Source organism: Balaenoptera ricei, chromosome 10 (genome assembly GCF_028023285.1).
Source record: "Balaenoptera ricei isolate mBalRic1 chromosome 10, mBalRic1.hap2, whole genome shotgun sequence".
Classification (NCBI taxonomy): Eukaryota; Metazoa; Chordata; class Mammalia; order Artiodactyla; family Balaenopteridae; genus Balaenoptera; species Balaenoptera ricei.
The window spans coordinates 101,023,495-101,038,260 of NC_082648.1; the positions used below are offsets into that span (position 1 = coordinate 101,023,495).

The following is a 14,766-nucleotide window of genomic DNA, read 5'->3' on the forward strand; positions in this document are numbered from 1 at the left end:
ACGCCAGCTCTGGACTTCCTACCTCTGGGATTCTTTTATGGGAGAGAGAAATAAACTTCTACCATGTTTAAGGTGCTGTTATTTTTTTTTTCACCTCTGTTATGTGCAACTGACACAGATTTTAATAGATAGATACCCTATTAAATAAATATAAAGATTAGGTTATACATTTCCTATCTATGTTTTGTGTTATAATTTGTTTCTCAGAGCGGGCTAGAAAGTGGGGCTAGAAGAGCCCGACGTTCCTCTGGGGCCGGCAGGACTGGCCCGGGACCATGGGGCTGAGGTCAGCTGGCCTGGCTATGGGGCTGATGGGCTGAGAGCAGAAAAGGCGACTGAGCCTGGGTGTCCAGAGGGTCCCAGCACCCATCTGGTCTCGGGCTCTGGCTCTGCTGAGGGCAACGTCTCCGTTTCTATTGCCCTCTCCCTGCTGTCACCCACCCTGAATTCCTGGGAAGTTACATGAAGAGGAGGAGACTAACAGAAGCTCACCCGCTTCCTTCCCTTCTCTGGCTGAGAATTTTACTTGCCCCCAAAGTACAGACAAACGCTGTGAGCTGCCACTGTGGGGCATGGAGGGCCCCGCCCAGCGACAGGCCTGGCCCTGCCCACCGTGCGCGGCACTGGGGCTCTAGGGGGCCCCTCGCCCTCCAGCACCTTGCACGAGGCCCTTGAGAATGCAGCCCCGCCAGGCCCTCCAACTGCGGTTCATCTTCCTGCATTATTATTTAAGAAAAGCTTTTTTACTTAAATAACTTTTTTTTAGCTGTTGAAGCACAGATAAATCTAAGGAATACATTTTATTGTAAGTGCATTTTGAGGTCATAACCCCTTCTCTTTTTGATGTCTTGACTGAGTTTTCTTCTTGGCTGTAATATTTGATTTTTAATCTAATGTTCTAGACCTCAGCGATTTTCTGAACCTCAGTGGCCGGGGTGGGGATACAGAGAGAAGAGGAGAGGGGGGTCAAGAAACTGCCAATCCAAGGAGTTCTACGTTATTCTGAACGTGGGAGTTTTAAGTCACCCTTGAGGGTGGCCCGTTTCTTTCCTCTGGGAGAAGCACTCCCAAGGTTCTGCAGGGTGAAGTCAAGCAAAGGTTCTGCTCCAGAGGGGCGGCTGCGGTGGGCGAGGCGCTCCCTCCAGACCACCTTCCTCCGTGGATGCTGGACTTCCTCGCGGGGCAGGAAAGGCACCGGGGTTCAGGCTCTGTCGGGAGAGCTGCTTACCAAGCCGTGTGGTGCGCGGTGGGCAGTCCCTCCACGTGAGGGCAGCTGCGGGAGAGGGGACGGCCGACCCCGGGGCTCCTGTGAGGCAGGGCTGGGGTCTGTGGGCCCTGAGTCGGACACCTGGGACCCTGCCTCGGTCCCCCGATGCTGTCATTCTGCTCTGTGACCCTGCTGGCTCCCCCCATAAAGACCTGGGAGGGGTGGCTGGAGAGGAGGCCTGGCCTGGCGTGGGGTGGAGTGCAGCCAGGGCTCCGAGGAGCCGCAGCAGGTGTCGTGGTGCCCCAAGGGCAGCTGCACTCTGGTGTTGGCACCGGGACGTCCCTGCAGGGTTCTAGAAAGCTTCAGGGAGGAGAGCCTGGGGTCTGCAGCGCAGGGACAAGTGCACTCGGCCCTTGATAACCTGGGGGAACCGAGGAAGTGAGGTCTGGGACAGCTGCCCACACCTGGGCCTTCCGCTGGGGGTTGGCGGATCCTTTCTGGAGGTTTTCTGGCCTCTGGCATTTGGCAACTGCTTCCTGGTCAGAGGTCACAGCCGCACAAGACCTGTGCTCACCTTCCTGAAATCAGCCACGCTCAAAAGCCCCGTCCTTCCCTCGTCGTAGGCCTTGAGCGTGCGCCGCATCTGCCTCCAGCAGCGCACAATTCTGGGTTGAATCCGCAGCAGGGCGGAGTAAAAGGAAGAAGTCTCAGCACCGCTTTCTTTCTGGGAAAAGAACCAAAAACCAAGAGGAGGTAAGAAAGGAGCTTTTGGATGGGAAGGATGGAGCGGAGAGGCCATGGCCCGAAGGGGAGGGGGGACGGCTGCAAGCTCCTCTCCTGGGCCTCGTTCGCGTCTCGGCCCCCTGCTCACTCCCCACCCCACGCGCCCAGCGAGAATGGAGTCGCCAAGCTCCCCATCCCTGCTGCCCATCCTTGCATTACCAGTCTGCGTGTGGGCTGATCACAGACAACATCTCCTTGACATCTCCTTCCCCTCCTCCCCCACGCTGGGAGGAAGGTAGGTCTCTTCATCCCCATTTCCTGGATTGGGAAATGGAGGCTCAGGGAGGCTCCGCTTGACGCCAACACCGGCCAGGCCGCCTCCCAGGGAGGCCCCCCCTCCCACGTACTTGAGGGGCGAGCCAGACAGATAACCGGCCAATTTCAAGATAGTTTGAGGGAGAAAAAGAGATTCAGCTGGGGTCTTCTAGTACGTTCTTATAATGAACAGAGTTTTTAAAAAAATCACAAGGTTGTAATTATATCTAGTAATTAGACAGTACACTACACTATGATTATTTCATTTAGGTGCTATTTATTAGATTGAAAACAAGATGTTTTAGCACGTTTTAGCCCCCAAAGCATGTCTGAATATCACAGAGGTGGAATGTAGGCGGTAATGTGTGACACATGTTGGGAAAGTTTCATTTTTAACATGGCACTACATGAAACAAATTAGCACAAAGTTAAATTGCTTTCAATTTTTATATCATTTAGCACCTATGATAGAAACCAGATACACTATAGCTTCGTTAGCTGCCAATTTATCCAATCAGCTGGTCGGCCTGCACGGAAGAGAAGGGATTGTATGCGCACTTGCCCTTCCCACACCCAAGCCTGGCTTGAGAAAGGGTTTCCCATCCCCGCCCTGTACACCAACCCATCCAGAAGTCCTCCGCCTCTAGAAGATACCCCAAAAGCAAAGCCCCAGCTCACTTCCACAGAGGGTGTCTCTGCTGTCAAAGTTGTAGAAAGCCCCCAAAGCACTAGAAAAGGCAATGGCCCTTTTAGCTACTCTGCCGGCAGACAGTTGGCATAGTGGGGCCTGGACAGCCTGCAGAGGGGATGGGGGCTGGCACAGGGGCCAGGCAGGGGCAGGGGCAGGCCCTGGCCACACTCTCTCCTGGGACAGGCTCTCAGGGAGTCTCACCACCTGTCAGTCATGCCCAGGATGGAAGACAGGACTAGCCTAAGCCACAGAGCGGAGGCTGTGGTCACGTCTGGGTGAAAGACCGGAGCTGGGGGGCGAGGCAGCAGCACACGGAGGCGAGCTGGGACATCTGCCCAGGGGCTCAGCACCCCTCCCCTCATTTACAAAAAGGGGAGCTGAGGCCGGGAGAGGTGGAGGAGGGCCAGAGCTGGCGGGGGCCTGGAAGGCTGTGCGTTCTCCACGGTTCTCCAGCTATGTTCCTGTGTCCCCTGATGACCCACCAAGGACAGTGTTTTCTCCACTCACAGAAAAGCTGAGCTAGAGAAAGAATTGTCTTAAGGTTAAGTTTTACTTCCTTAACTTGGCCTAAGCCTTTGATGCTACCTCTTGCTTGGCTAAACTAGAAACTATGCTAAGACGGGGCCCGATTTAGCCCCAAATGACAAATGCGGCTGCATGGGAAGCTTCTGCTATGGAATCCACTGTTTGCTGGGCTAAGCCGCCAGCGGTCTTAAGCCGCCACTGTGCTGTCAGGCCTGCCCCACACCTCTGGTCCCCGCAGCTGAGTCCTAAGGCAGCTGGCTGGCATCAGCTGTGTTTGCTCCCAAGTCGACAAGGCCAGTTGTACTTGTTTAATTCAATGTAACTGAATTCAGTGTTATAGATGATGGAATATGAGTGTGAAAAAGGCTTTTTCTACTTCATGCTGTGGAAAGACTCGAGAAAGGTGAGTCCGTGAACAGCGTGGTTGAAGTGGGTGTGGGTGAGAATCATAAAATTACAAACGATTAAGAAAAAAGGTACAAATCTAGGGCACAGGCCCTCCAGTTGCCATTTAAGCAACTTTAGGGTCTCATTCCTCTTCAAGGAAACAAGAAGAGAACTGTAGACAAGGCATCACGGGTGTAGTTTATGCAAGAAAGAGAAAGGGTCTCCAACTGGCCGCCCATACCAGGAGCAAGGTCAGCCCGTCTCAGACAGTTGATGAGTGAACAGGCGGTTATGTGTAAGTTACAGGGGCTTCCCTTTGCTGTGGTCCCACCCCACTTACCTCTCCAGTGAACTGATCGAGACCCCCCCGCTCGTGGTGGCCATGTGAGCCGCTGACACTCTTCCCGACGCTCGCCACACAGAGGTGCCCGCGGGCATGTGCCACCCAGCCAGTTTGGGAACCTGGATCCAGGCTGCTGGTTCCCAGTCTGGGATCTCCAGGCCCTTATGGGGCCACCGTTTGTATGAAGTGAGACGGTGGGATTTAGGCGGAACTGAGAAAAATGCAAGAAGCCCGTTCAGCCCCAGCCCCACCCGTTTCCTCTGGATGATTCACATACCATTTTATTCGCGTTCTGGATTTTCATTCTTTGCATCAGCGAGGTTTCCTTTGCTTTTAACAGGAGGACGCAGCTCTGAATGAAGTTGCAATAAGCAAACCTCCCGTTGTTCTTTAAGTCGTACTTGACGATGAGCTGCCGGCACTCATCTCTGTTTACGTCCAGGGTGAATTTCTCCACGAGCGCTAAAGGCAAACATGTCAGTTCAGTTGGTGGCGGTTGGTTCACTCATTCGTTTGATCACACCTTCATTCCCTCACTCATCACCGTCTGAGACGCCCTGTGCTGGCTTCACAGGCTCATGCTTGGTGGTTGGACAGATATGGAAACACACAGGCATGCGACGAGGCAAGTGTGGCAAGGAGGGAGGGGACCCGCGTCCTGCTGGGCCCCCTCGGTCCTGGCTTTGCCTGCCGGCCCGGCTTTGCACGGTCACCGTCGCTGTGGTCACAGCAGTACGGACACGGCACCGTGGGGCTTACGAATGCAGGCGGGGAGAAGGCAGAGGGATGGTCCCAGCAGATGGGAGTCGGGGCAGAGCCGGGCAGGAGGGGAGAAGGGAAGGTTCCACGTGCTGGGGTTGAGTCCGGCAGGGGCCCGACTGTGGGCCAGGGATTCAGACTTGGCCCCCGAGCAAGCATTTTCCAACTGTGCTTCCGAGATATGCTCCCAAGGGTCTTCCAGGCTACACTAATTTATGCATTTTGAGTTTTCCTTTTAAGGATGATCTAAAATGTGTATTCTGGAATACACGGACCTCCCGGAAGAGACAACCGCCATGCGATTTGAGGGTTTGCATCTGGCTTTCTGACTAGGGTCACGTTGATGCCACACTGGGGAGTCCTCCTGGCTGCCCTGAGGTGGCAAAGTCAGGATGTCAACACCCCCTTACTTTGCACTAATACTTGTGCTCAGTCTTTTACTAGGTATACAGCCGAAGCTTCTTTTGGAGTCACAACTCATAATTGGAAGAGAGGCAGGATAAGGATTTTAGTTTCAGCTGAATAAGCTGAGACTTCCATTGGACATCACGAAGGCAACAAAGTTTCTGGGAGTGGAACACGGTGCTACACTGACTGTTGAGGTTAGTTAGGAAAACCAGTGGACGTGGAATTTATAGACATGATGTCTTCAAACCAGCGCAGCCCAGAAGATGCTGCTGCGCTTGTGCAAACACGTTTCTCTGCCTTTGCACAGAGGAAAGCAGTAGGAGGACACGGTGCACCCAGGACATGGGCGGGGGGACCCAAAGGAATGGCCACTAGATGCCTTGGAGGTTCCAACTTGCAGAAGGCCATCCCACATGTACAGAAAATACAGAATGACTTCTGAAAATTAATCAGTATTTTTTTTTCAGAGCACTGAAGTTGGATGCACTGTCACAGCCATGGATGGGGCGCTTACGGGAGTTCACGGGTAAAAAGAAAAACAGTGATGATGGTGATGATGATGAAGAACCGCAAGTTAGGGTTCATCATGCTCAAAATCAAAAGAATTAACTAAAAACAAGTGGGACGCAAACGTGCATTACAACCCACATTGGTGATTTCATTTCAGCAAAACATGTCACATCAAATCAATGTCACATCGTTTAATTATAACTGATTTCAAATTTTTACATTTAACTCATAAGTGTTTTTTTGGGGGGGGGTAGGAGCTGTTCACTTAAAGAGTTTACACCATAAAAGTAGTTTATGTTGATATAGGAGGTTCTCAGGAAAAATGCTTTCCTTTAAAAGGGGTCCATATATTAAAGAAGGCGGGGGGATGGGTGGGCTGAGGGGGCTTTTAAGCAGAGGAGCGACCTGGTCAGGTTTTCCTGTAATGTGAAAGGCTGCGTAAACAGTATGCAACAATTAGTGAGAGTGTACATCTAACTGGTCTTATTTGAAGACTACCCAAGTGATACACGGCGAAAATCCAATCAACAGGGCAGAGCTGGGTCCCAAGCTGTCCCCTGCGCCCCGCCCATGTCCCACCTCCCTCAGCTCTCCAAGTCTGTCACCATTTACAACCTGCCCAGAGACCACAACCCAGCCTGCGGTTTCGCGTGCCAACTTGATCAAGAAGATGCGGACCTGCCTGGTAGGGGCTGAGGCGTGAGGAGTCCTCGTCCCCACTGCTGGGGTTTATTGAGGTGCTCCCCGCCGGGCCCCTGTTGTGTCACTCCCCTGCCGCCACCATGAGGATTGGACTTGTGCTGGGAGGCGACCCTGCATCCCCGGGGGGGTGGGGGGGGTGGGGAAGGGAACGGGACGCACCCTGGAACGCGGTGGCGGGGATCTCGCCCTGCTTGCTGGCGTCCCTCTCCTGGCACTCTCGCAGGAACTCGCGCCAGCAGCCCTGGATCTTCTTCCGCAGCTTGTTCTCGATGGGCTCGCAGCTCTGCAGCGGCGGGGTCGTGCTCGCGGGGGTCTAGCAAGATAGAAAACTGTCTTGTAACCTGAGATCCCACATGGAAGTAATAAGAGAAACTCACAGATGGGACTCAGGTGCGCAATTTCACAGGCAGCATTTTGTCAGAAATAAAATGAAAAACAAAACAAAAACGGTAATGTTACCATTTTAACAGAAACAGTTTGGAAACAAATATATAGCCGGCCCTTTCTGGCTTCTGGAGGCCTCCACATTCCTTGACCCGCGGCCCCGTCCCTCACCTTCAAAGCTGCAACGCCGGGTGGGTCTCCCCCAGACGGCATCTCTCCAGTGTGACCCTTCTGCCTCTGTGTCCCCAGTGACCGGCCCGTGGGATTACCTCGGGCCCCCAGACACTCCGGGACAATCTTGTCTTGCAGTCAGCCGATTAGCGACTTTAACTCCCTCTGCAACCCTGATGCCCCCTCGCCGTGTAAGGTACACATTACAGGTTCCGGGGACTGAGGCGTGGACGCCTTCGGGCTGCACCTGACCCCCCTTCATTCTGCTCCACGCACCATCGTTAACTCACTAAACACTTTCCTTACATGTTCACTGCTCTTGCCCATCCCCCCCAAGATCGTAAACTCCACGAGGGCAGGGACCTGTGTTCATTCTCTGCACGTAGTAGGCGTGCGATAGACACGTGTTGACTGAAGGCCCGAGGAATGAATGCGTGCTCACCGTACAGGAAGCTCGGAGGTGGGAGCTCATGTGCCCGGTTGGCATCCCCTCAACCACCCTCCCCTGGAGACACCGTCAAGCTTCTTGCAGAGGAAGGGGAGCCTCGGCGAGGCTGAGCCCCTCTCCCAATCCCAGGCTGGGGCGGCTCGGCCCAGATCCAGGGCCGTGCGGTCAGACAGGCCTGGGTTTGAAATCAGCTCTCTCTGTGTCTAACAAGCGACCTGAGCTCACAAGGACCCTTCTTACAGCCTCGTATCTTCAACCGTAAAACGGGTGTAACAACACTTACCTTGCGGGTCCTGTGGTCCACGGCGGGGCTGTCCACCCCGGCGCATCTGCGTTCGTCCGAGATGATGCCCTCCGTGTGACTGACATGCCGCCCCCGCCGCCAAGGTCCCTTCCCGCTCTGAATTCTCTTTACTCTTCCCTCCCCCCACCCCGTGCCCACAGCTACCTCCCCTCCCAGGCAGGTGACTGAGAGGACCCACCAGTGGCTCTTCTCCGAGCCCCCCGCCCCAGGCTCACCCTGGCCACCTTCTCGGTCACCCGCACCCTGTGGGGACACTAGGAGCCCAGCCCCGGCGGGACGTGGACCCAGTGCGACGCTGCGAGACGGGAACTCACGCAGGGGTGACTCCGCGGTTTGGACCCCGCTTTCAGGTCTCGAGCGGGCGATGATCCTGCAGAGCTGCTTCTCTCTGAGGCCTCGGGGACACTGCTTCCTCTCTGCGCCTTGGCCGAGTCGCCCGGGGCCGCCTTCTCCGAGCTGAAGCTGCTCAGGAGGTCCAGGTATTGCAGCCTCCCCCTGGCGTCGACGGGCATCTCGTCCCAGAGCCTGTCAAACTGGCAAAGAAGCAGAGGTCACCTCCCAGGGTTAGTGGCAAACCCTCAGAAGTGGGGAAGAAGCCAGTGAAGAGGCGCTCTCCTCCGCAGGGGTCCAGGGCCCACGTCAAATGAAAAATTGAAAAAAGAGAAACACCCATCCGGCTGCGGCTTCCTGGGAAAGCACACGCGGGAGGATTATCCATGGCTTCTGCAGGACATTTTTAAATTGAATTGGGCCCTTAGCGAGCACTTTAAGGCCATTAAGTCCTGTGATTAGTCACAGAGACTGAGCTGCAGGACAGAAGAATGTTTTAGGAGAAAATGCACATCAAGCCCCAGCCCACCTCGTTCCCCGGGAAGCCCAGCCAGGCCCGTTCCTGCTCCTCGAAGGCCCCCTGAGCCCTGCAAACAACGCACAGGTGCCGCAGCCCTCAGCCACCGCAATTTTTCTCACCCTCAGGGCAAACAATGTCTTCTCACAAGATGAAAAGGGAGGCATCTGGAGAACAGCAGAAGTTTACGGTTTTGTGTCGGTGCCGTCTGATGTCACGGGCTGTGTCAGGGCCACACACAGCACAGCTCGGATGTTGCAAAATGACTCAGTGCCAAGTGAGCCACTCTTGATGACTTGAGGGCTTTCAGGGAGCCGAGAAGAATGGTAATTTGCTTCCAGTTTGCTTTTTCACAGCCCCCGAGGCCCAGTGCAGCTGCCTCTGAACCCCTGAGGCCATGGGAGGGACGTTCCTACCCTGTGCCTGAACTTGGTCAGAAACCCGCTTGACTTGTGGGCTCCACTGGGGTTTTCCAGAAGCATATTAAAAGGGACCATGTCTGGCTCTACTTGAAATTCTGGAAATGAAGTACTGAGGGGTGAGGAAGAGAGGGAGAATATTCCAGGCCCTGAGAAGGGAAAACAGTTTACTTTGGGACAATATTCTTGATGTGTTTTAGCTTTTTATTTCGAAATCATTGTAGATTTGCAGGAAGTTGCAAGAATGGTACCCAGAGGTCCTCAGGGACCCTCCACCCAACTTCCCTCCAAGGTTACATCTTACGTAACAACTTCATGCGTGTGTGTATAGTTCAGTGTCATTTATCACACCTGTAGTTTTATGTTGCTTTAATTTTGATCAATGAGGGAAAACTACTCGGTGGAGTGGAAGTGAGGGTCCTTGAGAAAGTGACCACTTGGGCTCAGACAGATCTCACCATCATCACCAAGGGCAGTAACCCCCGCACCGGTCTCCTCCAAGGAAGTTCTCCAGAACCACTGGGCAGACAAGAGCCTCTTCTCTTCCTTCCGGCATCCTGATGAAACCACCCATGAGGTGACACCTAGCCTGGCTGAGAGACTCCCCGAAGGATGCTCTGAGATTCATCTTTAAATGCCAACCGTCTTGCAAAGGTGCTAGCACACAGTAGGTGCTCAATACATGTTTTTTTTTAACGGCTGAAGATCCTTAACACATGATAAGACCGATCAGACAATGGGAAGACCCTTTAGAAATGAAGAGGGATGGAGGGAAGGGCTAATTCGTGTTCTGATCACATCTCTCAGGAAAGGCTTTAAGGAAGAAAGATGTGGCTTAAAGGAGGGTGGGCTGCCGGTGGGCTCTCATGCTCTCGTATCTTAGCAAGACTTGGGAGGCAAGCGGGAGGAAGGTCATGTGATTAAGGACAGATACAAAGGATGGGCATGAATGCTTCAGGAGGCAGTGAAGAGCTGAAGCATGGAAATGAGGACGCCTACAGACCGGCCAAGGACAACAAAAGGGGCTCGTTCTCAGGCAGGTGAGGCAGGGGCCCACCACCTTCCTAATGGAAGCCTGTGAGGGCAAGCGAGGTCAAGGCAGGACCGCGCAAACCCTATTCTTATCCCATTTTAACTAGAGGGGCTTCAATGGGCAGAATACACATTGCTAGGATGGGCCTGGGTGGGTGGGGAAGTGGAGGCCCACGTGTGGCTCTTCAGTCCTGACGGGTTACAGCCCAGGACACTGACGCAGCCTGGAGATGCAGCACAGGATGGCGGCTGGTGCGGGCTGTGGGGACCGGAGGGGCATCAGAAGACTGGAAATGGGTACCACAGAAGCGGACTCTGGAAACTTACGGGCCTGTGAGCTGGACGTGAAACCCGGGTAAAATTCCTGTGGTTTGTGAAGGAACTGAAAAGCAAGTTCATTCCATGTCACCAAGTTTCCATGTCACGAGGCAGAACGCACGCCTGCTGAAAGGTCCCCTGGAAACGCAGAGTAGCAGACAACTACCTTCTAACTACTTAAAAATTCACCACTTCAGGTTCCGCTTCTGCTTGTGATGTGGGAAGCAGCAAGTGAACGCCACTCCCATTCTAACAAGAAAAAGCCAAATACCTACAAACTCAGAACTTTTCTTGAGCCCATGAGAGAGTTGAGGTTGCAGGAGCCGAGGGGACTGAACTCCATGGAGTCCCGAGGCTCCAAGGAGAGCCCGACGCGCCAGCTTTCACGCCTGGCGGGGCTCAGGAGAAAGTGCGAGGGTGGGAAGAAATCAGCCGAGATGTTAGCAAATTCCTGAAGGCCAAGCTGGGCTGGAGCTCAGGCTAGAAGAGCTGGGAGTCACGGGCACAGGGAACGCTCACCCTCACAAGCTCTCCTCTGCAGCCTTTGCCACTGCTCCCGAGAGGCCACGTGAAGCCACTGGTGGGGGATGGACGTGAAACACCGCCCGCTTCTCCAGACCCTCCTCTACTGGGAAGCAAAGCCACAGGGGGAGGCATAGCAAACCCACTCGAGCCCGGGGGCCCTGGGCAATCTTCTGCTGGAGGGATCTGACGCTGGGGAAGAGTAGCAACAACAAAATTCAAATGTAGCTCAATTACCCACCAGACTGATTCAACAACGTTCCCACACTCACAGCCTGACAGAGAAGAGGTGCACCCATTTCCAGGCATAAATATCATTTATACCACCGTCTCTACTATTCTTCTTCACACGATGTCTGGCATTCAATTTTTTTAAAAATTTGAGGCATACAAACAAAAGAAAAACCGACCCATTGCCAAGAGATACAGCCATCAACAGACAAGACTCAGAGATGACCCCACTGTGGGGATTGTCAGACAAGAACATTAAAACAACTGTGGCTAATACATTAATGGATCTAGTAGAAAAGGTACACAACATGCATGAACAGATGGGGAGTTTCAGCAGAGAGGTGGAAACTATTTTTTTAAAATGCATTGTCCCTCCAAAGAAGATATACAGATTGCCAACAAACACATGAAAGAATGCTCAACATCACTAATCATTAGAGAAATGCAAATCAGAACTACAATGAGGTATCACCTCACACCAGTCAGAATGGCCATCATCAAAAAAGTCTACAAACAATAAATGCTGGAGAGGGTGTGGAGAAAAGGGAACCCTCTTGCACTGTTGGTGGGAATGTAAATTGATACAGCCACTATGGAGAACAGTATGGAGGTTCCTTAAAAAACTAAAAGTAGAACTATCATACGACCCAGCAATCCCACTACTGGGCATATATCCTGAGAAAACCATAATTCAAAAAGAGTCATGTACCACAATGTTCATTGCAGCACTATTTACAATAGCCAGGACATGGAAGCAACCTAAGTATCCACTGACAGATGAATGGATAAAGAAGGTGTGGCACATATATACAATGGAATATTACTCAGCCGTAAAAAGACACGAAACTGAGTTATTTGCAGTGAGGTGGATGGACCCAGAGTCTGTCATACAGAGTGAAGTAAGTCAGAAAGAGAAAAACAAATACCGTATGCTAACACATAGATATGGAATCTAAAAAAAAAAAAGGTTCTGAAGAACCTAGGGGCAGGACAGGAATAAAGACGCAGACGTAGAGAATGGACTTGAGGACATGGCGGGGGGGAAGGGTTAGCTGGGATGAAGTGAGAGAGTGCCATGGACATATATACACTACCAAATGTAAAATAGATAGCTAGTGGGAAGCAGCCGCATAGCACAGGGAGATCAGCTCGGTGCTTTGTGACCACCTAGAGGGGTGGGATAGGGAGGGTGGGAGGGAGATGCAAGAGGGAGGAGATATGGGGATATATGTATATATATAGCTGATTCACTTTGTTATAAAGCAGAAACTAACACAGCATTGTAAAGCAATTATACTCCAATAAAGATGTTAAAATAAATAAATAAATAAAATGCATTGTCCTTATTCAAACACAACAGGGAAATCGGATTAAACAGAAATGGAGAAGAAACCCATGGCATTCGAGGCATGGTATGATGCAGGTGGTGGGCGGTACTCTCTCGGGAACAGGGACAAGAGGCCCCAGTGTGAGATGGGCAGTTAGAACCAAGCCATCACCCACTACCTGACGTAGAAACTGGAACTGGCCTGTGCTGCTAGTGGGCACAGAATTTCCACAGTCACTGAGGACAAAAGCCTGGAGGCCAAGGCAGGAGGAGTCCAGTCCCTAGGACCAGGCCAAGACAACTGTAGGACCACCTGGCAGTGGGGACCACGCGGAGGGGACCCGCCTGGGCGAGCTGCGTGTGGAGCATTCGGGACTTACCAGAGCAGCCCGGCTGGCTCCTCTCTCCTCACTCACTCACACCCCACCCCTCGTCTCAGAGCAGGGTTCTGGTAAAAGGGAACTGGCATGAGCATCTCAGCCCCTGCCTTTCTTCCCACTGGGATCTGGGCCCTGGAGAAAGCACGTGATAATTAGCAGATGTCTCATCAACACCGAGAGATGCTGGAAGGCAACTGAGAAACCGCTTGAAAGGGTCAGGGAGAGAAAACTTGGACCTAGAATTCTATCCCCAGCCAAACTATCTTTTGAGGACGAGGGTGAAATAGGGAAGCTCTCGGGCTTCCTCTCCCCTGAAAGAGCAAGTAAAGATGTACTTGAGCAAAAAAGAAAGTGAACAGGAAGGAGAGCAGGACAGAAGATGTGACTGTGGACCATGGGTCAGTGAGGCGCCCCACGCCCGCCCGCCCCTCCCCCCTTCCCCCCAGAGCACCCCATCCACGGCTCCTTTGGCCTCCCCGTCCTCTACTCCCCTTCTCGCTCTTCCACCCACATCCATTAGCAAATTCTGCTGCTTCCAACTCTGAAACGCATCCGTGATCCAACCTCCGCTGTTCCCAGCCAGCCACCTGACCCAGGTCTTTAATCAGATGCTGCCTTCTCGGGGGCCTCCCCTGACCGCCCTACTCACAACGCACCCTCCCAATTCCCTAGCACTGCCCTCTTCCCTGCTTTTTCTTTTTTTGGCCTCTAGAGCATCTGTCACCATCCAACGTACACATATTTTGTTCACTGTCTGCCCGCCGCTCAAGGAGCACAGACCCCACGGGCAGGGTGTGTCTCCGGTGCCCACTGGACGGCTGGCAGCATCCCCGTCTAAGCAGCGTGCCCACCGCTCCCGCTTCGAGGACGCCCCCTCTGCCTGCATTGCTCCCTCCCGGCTCCCCTCGGAGGCCACGTCCACATTCCAGCATCGTGTCCTCAGGGAAACCGCCCCGACCCCTCGGTCCAGGTCAGCCCCCAGCTCTGCTCTCCCAGCGCGCTGCACGTCCCTTTGCAGCAGAGAGCGGTGTGGAATTACAGGAATAATGTACCACAGGCGTTTAACCTCTCTCTACCCTCCCAGGATGCAGACTCAAAGGAGGCAGGGAGCAGGCCCTCCTTGGTTCCCGCGGACCTAACATCACCACTCTGAGCTCAGAGGGCCCCCAATAAGTGAAGGAGTGGGTGCACGCTGCCTTCGGGCACTCACTGTGCAGCCAAGACAGGCAGCTCTGTGCCCAAGAACATGCAAGGGTGTCCCAAGGGCTCAGCCAGATGATGGAGAGCTCAAGGTCGGGGGCTGGGGAGGGCAAAGCAGGGCGTGGCCAGCTCCAGCAGGTAAAGGTGTGGTCAGAAAAGGCTTCACTTGGCTCGAAGTGAGTCTGGAAGAGGGAGTCGGTGTGGCCAGATACAAGGGGGTGGGGGAAGGGACGGGGGCAGGGGCAGGCAGAGACTGCCACGGGCAAAGATGGGGAAGGCAGAACTGCAGCCTGGGCAGAGGGGAGGGCACCTGGATTAGCCTGGGGAGCACTGTCCCATTTCATAGGGAAGGACATTGAAGCTCAGAGAGGTTGAATAATTCTCCAAGGTCACACAGCTGGACGAGTGCAGAAGCAGGGTCGAAACCCAAGTCTGCCTGCCTTTTTCTCACTTCCTAAAGGTGTCTGTTTTAGAAATATCACATCTGGAATGCTCAGAAATGTTTGCTGGTTCCTTCCCCTAATATAGCTGCATATTCAAAGTCCTCATGCGGTCACTATGGACTGATCTAAATCGCCTCACCAGGACAGGCTCTCCCCATGGGGTCTCTATC

General features: G+C 53.4%; 1 protein-coding gene across 1 annotated transcript in view; it reads right to left on the bottom strand.

The window, feature by feature from the left end:
• EFCAB6 (EF-hand calcium binding domain 6) overlaps positions 1 to 14,766 on the bottom strand; it is a 248,207-nt gene that overhangs the window by 1,254 nt on the left and 232,187 nt on the right. Inside the window, 4 exon segments of the mRNA XM_059937122.1 lie at positions 1,782 to 1,931; positions 4,469 to 4,653; positions 6,730 to 6,883; positions 8,192 to 8,410. Coding sequence (XP_059793105.1) covers positions 1,782 to 1,931; positions 4,469 to 4,653; positions 6,730 to 6,883; positions 8,192 to 8,410 — 708 coding nt within the window.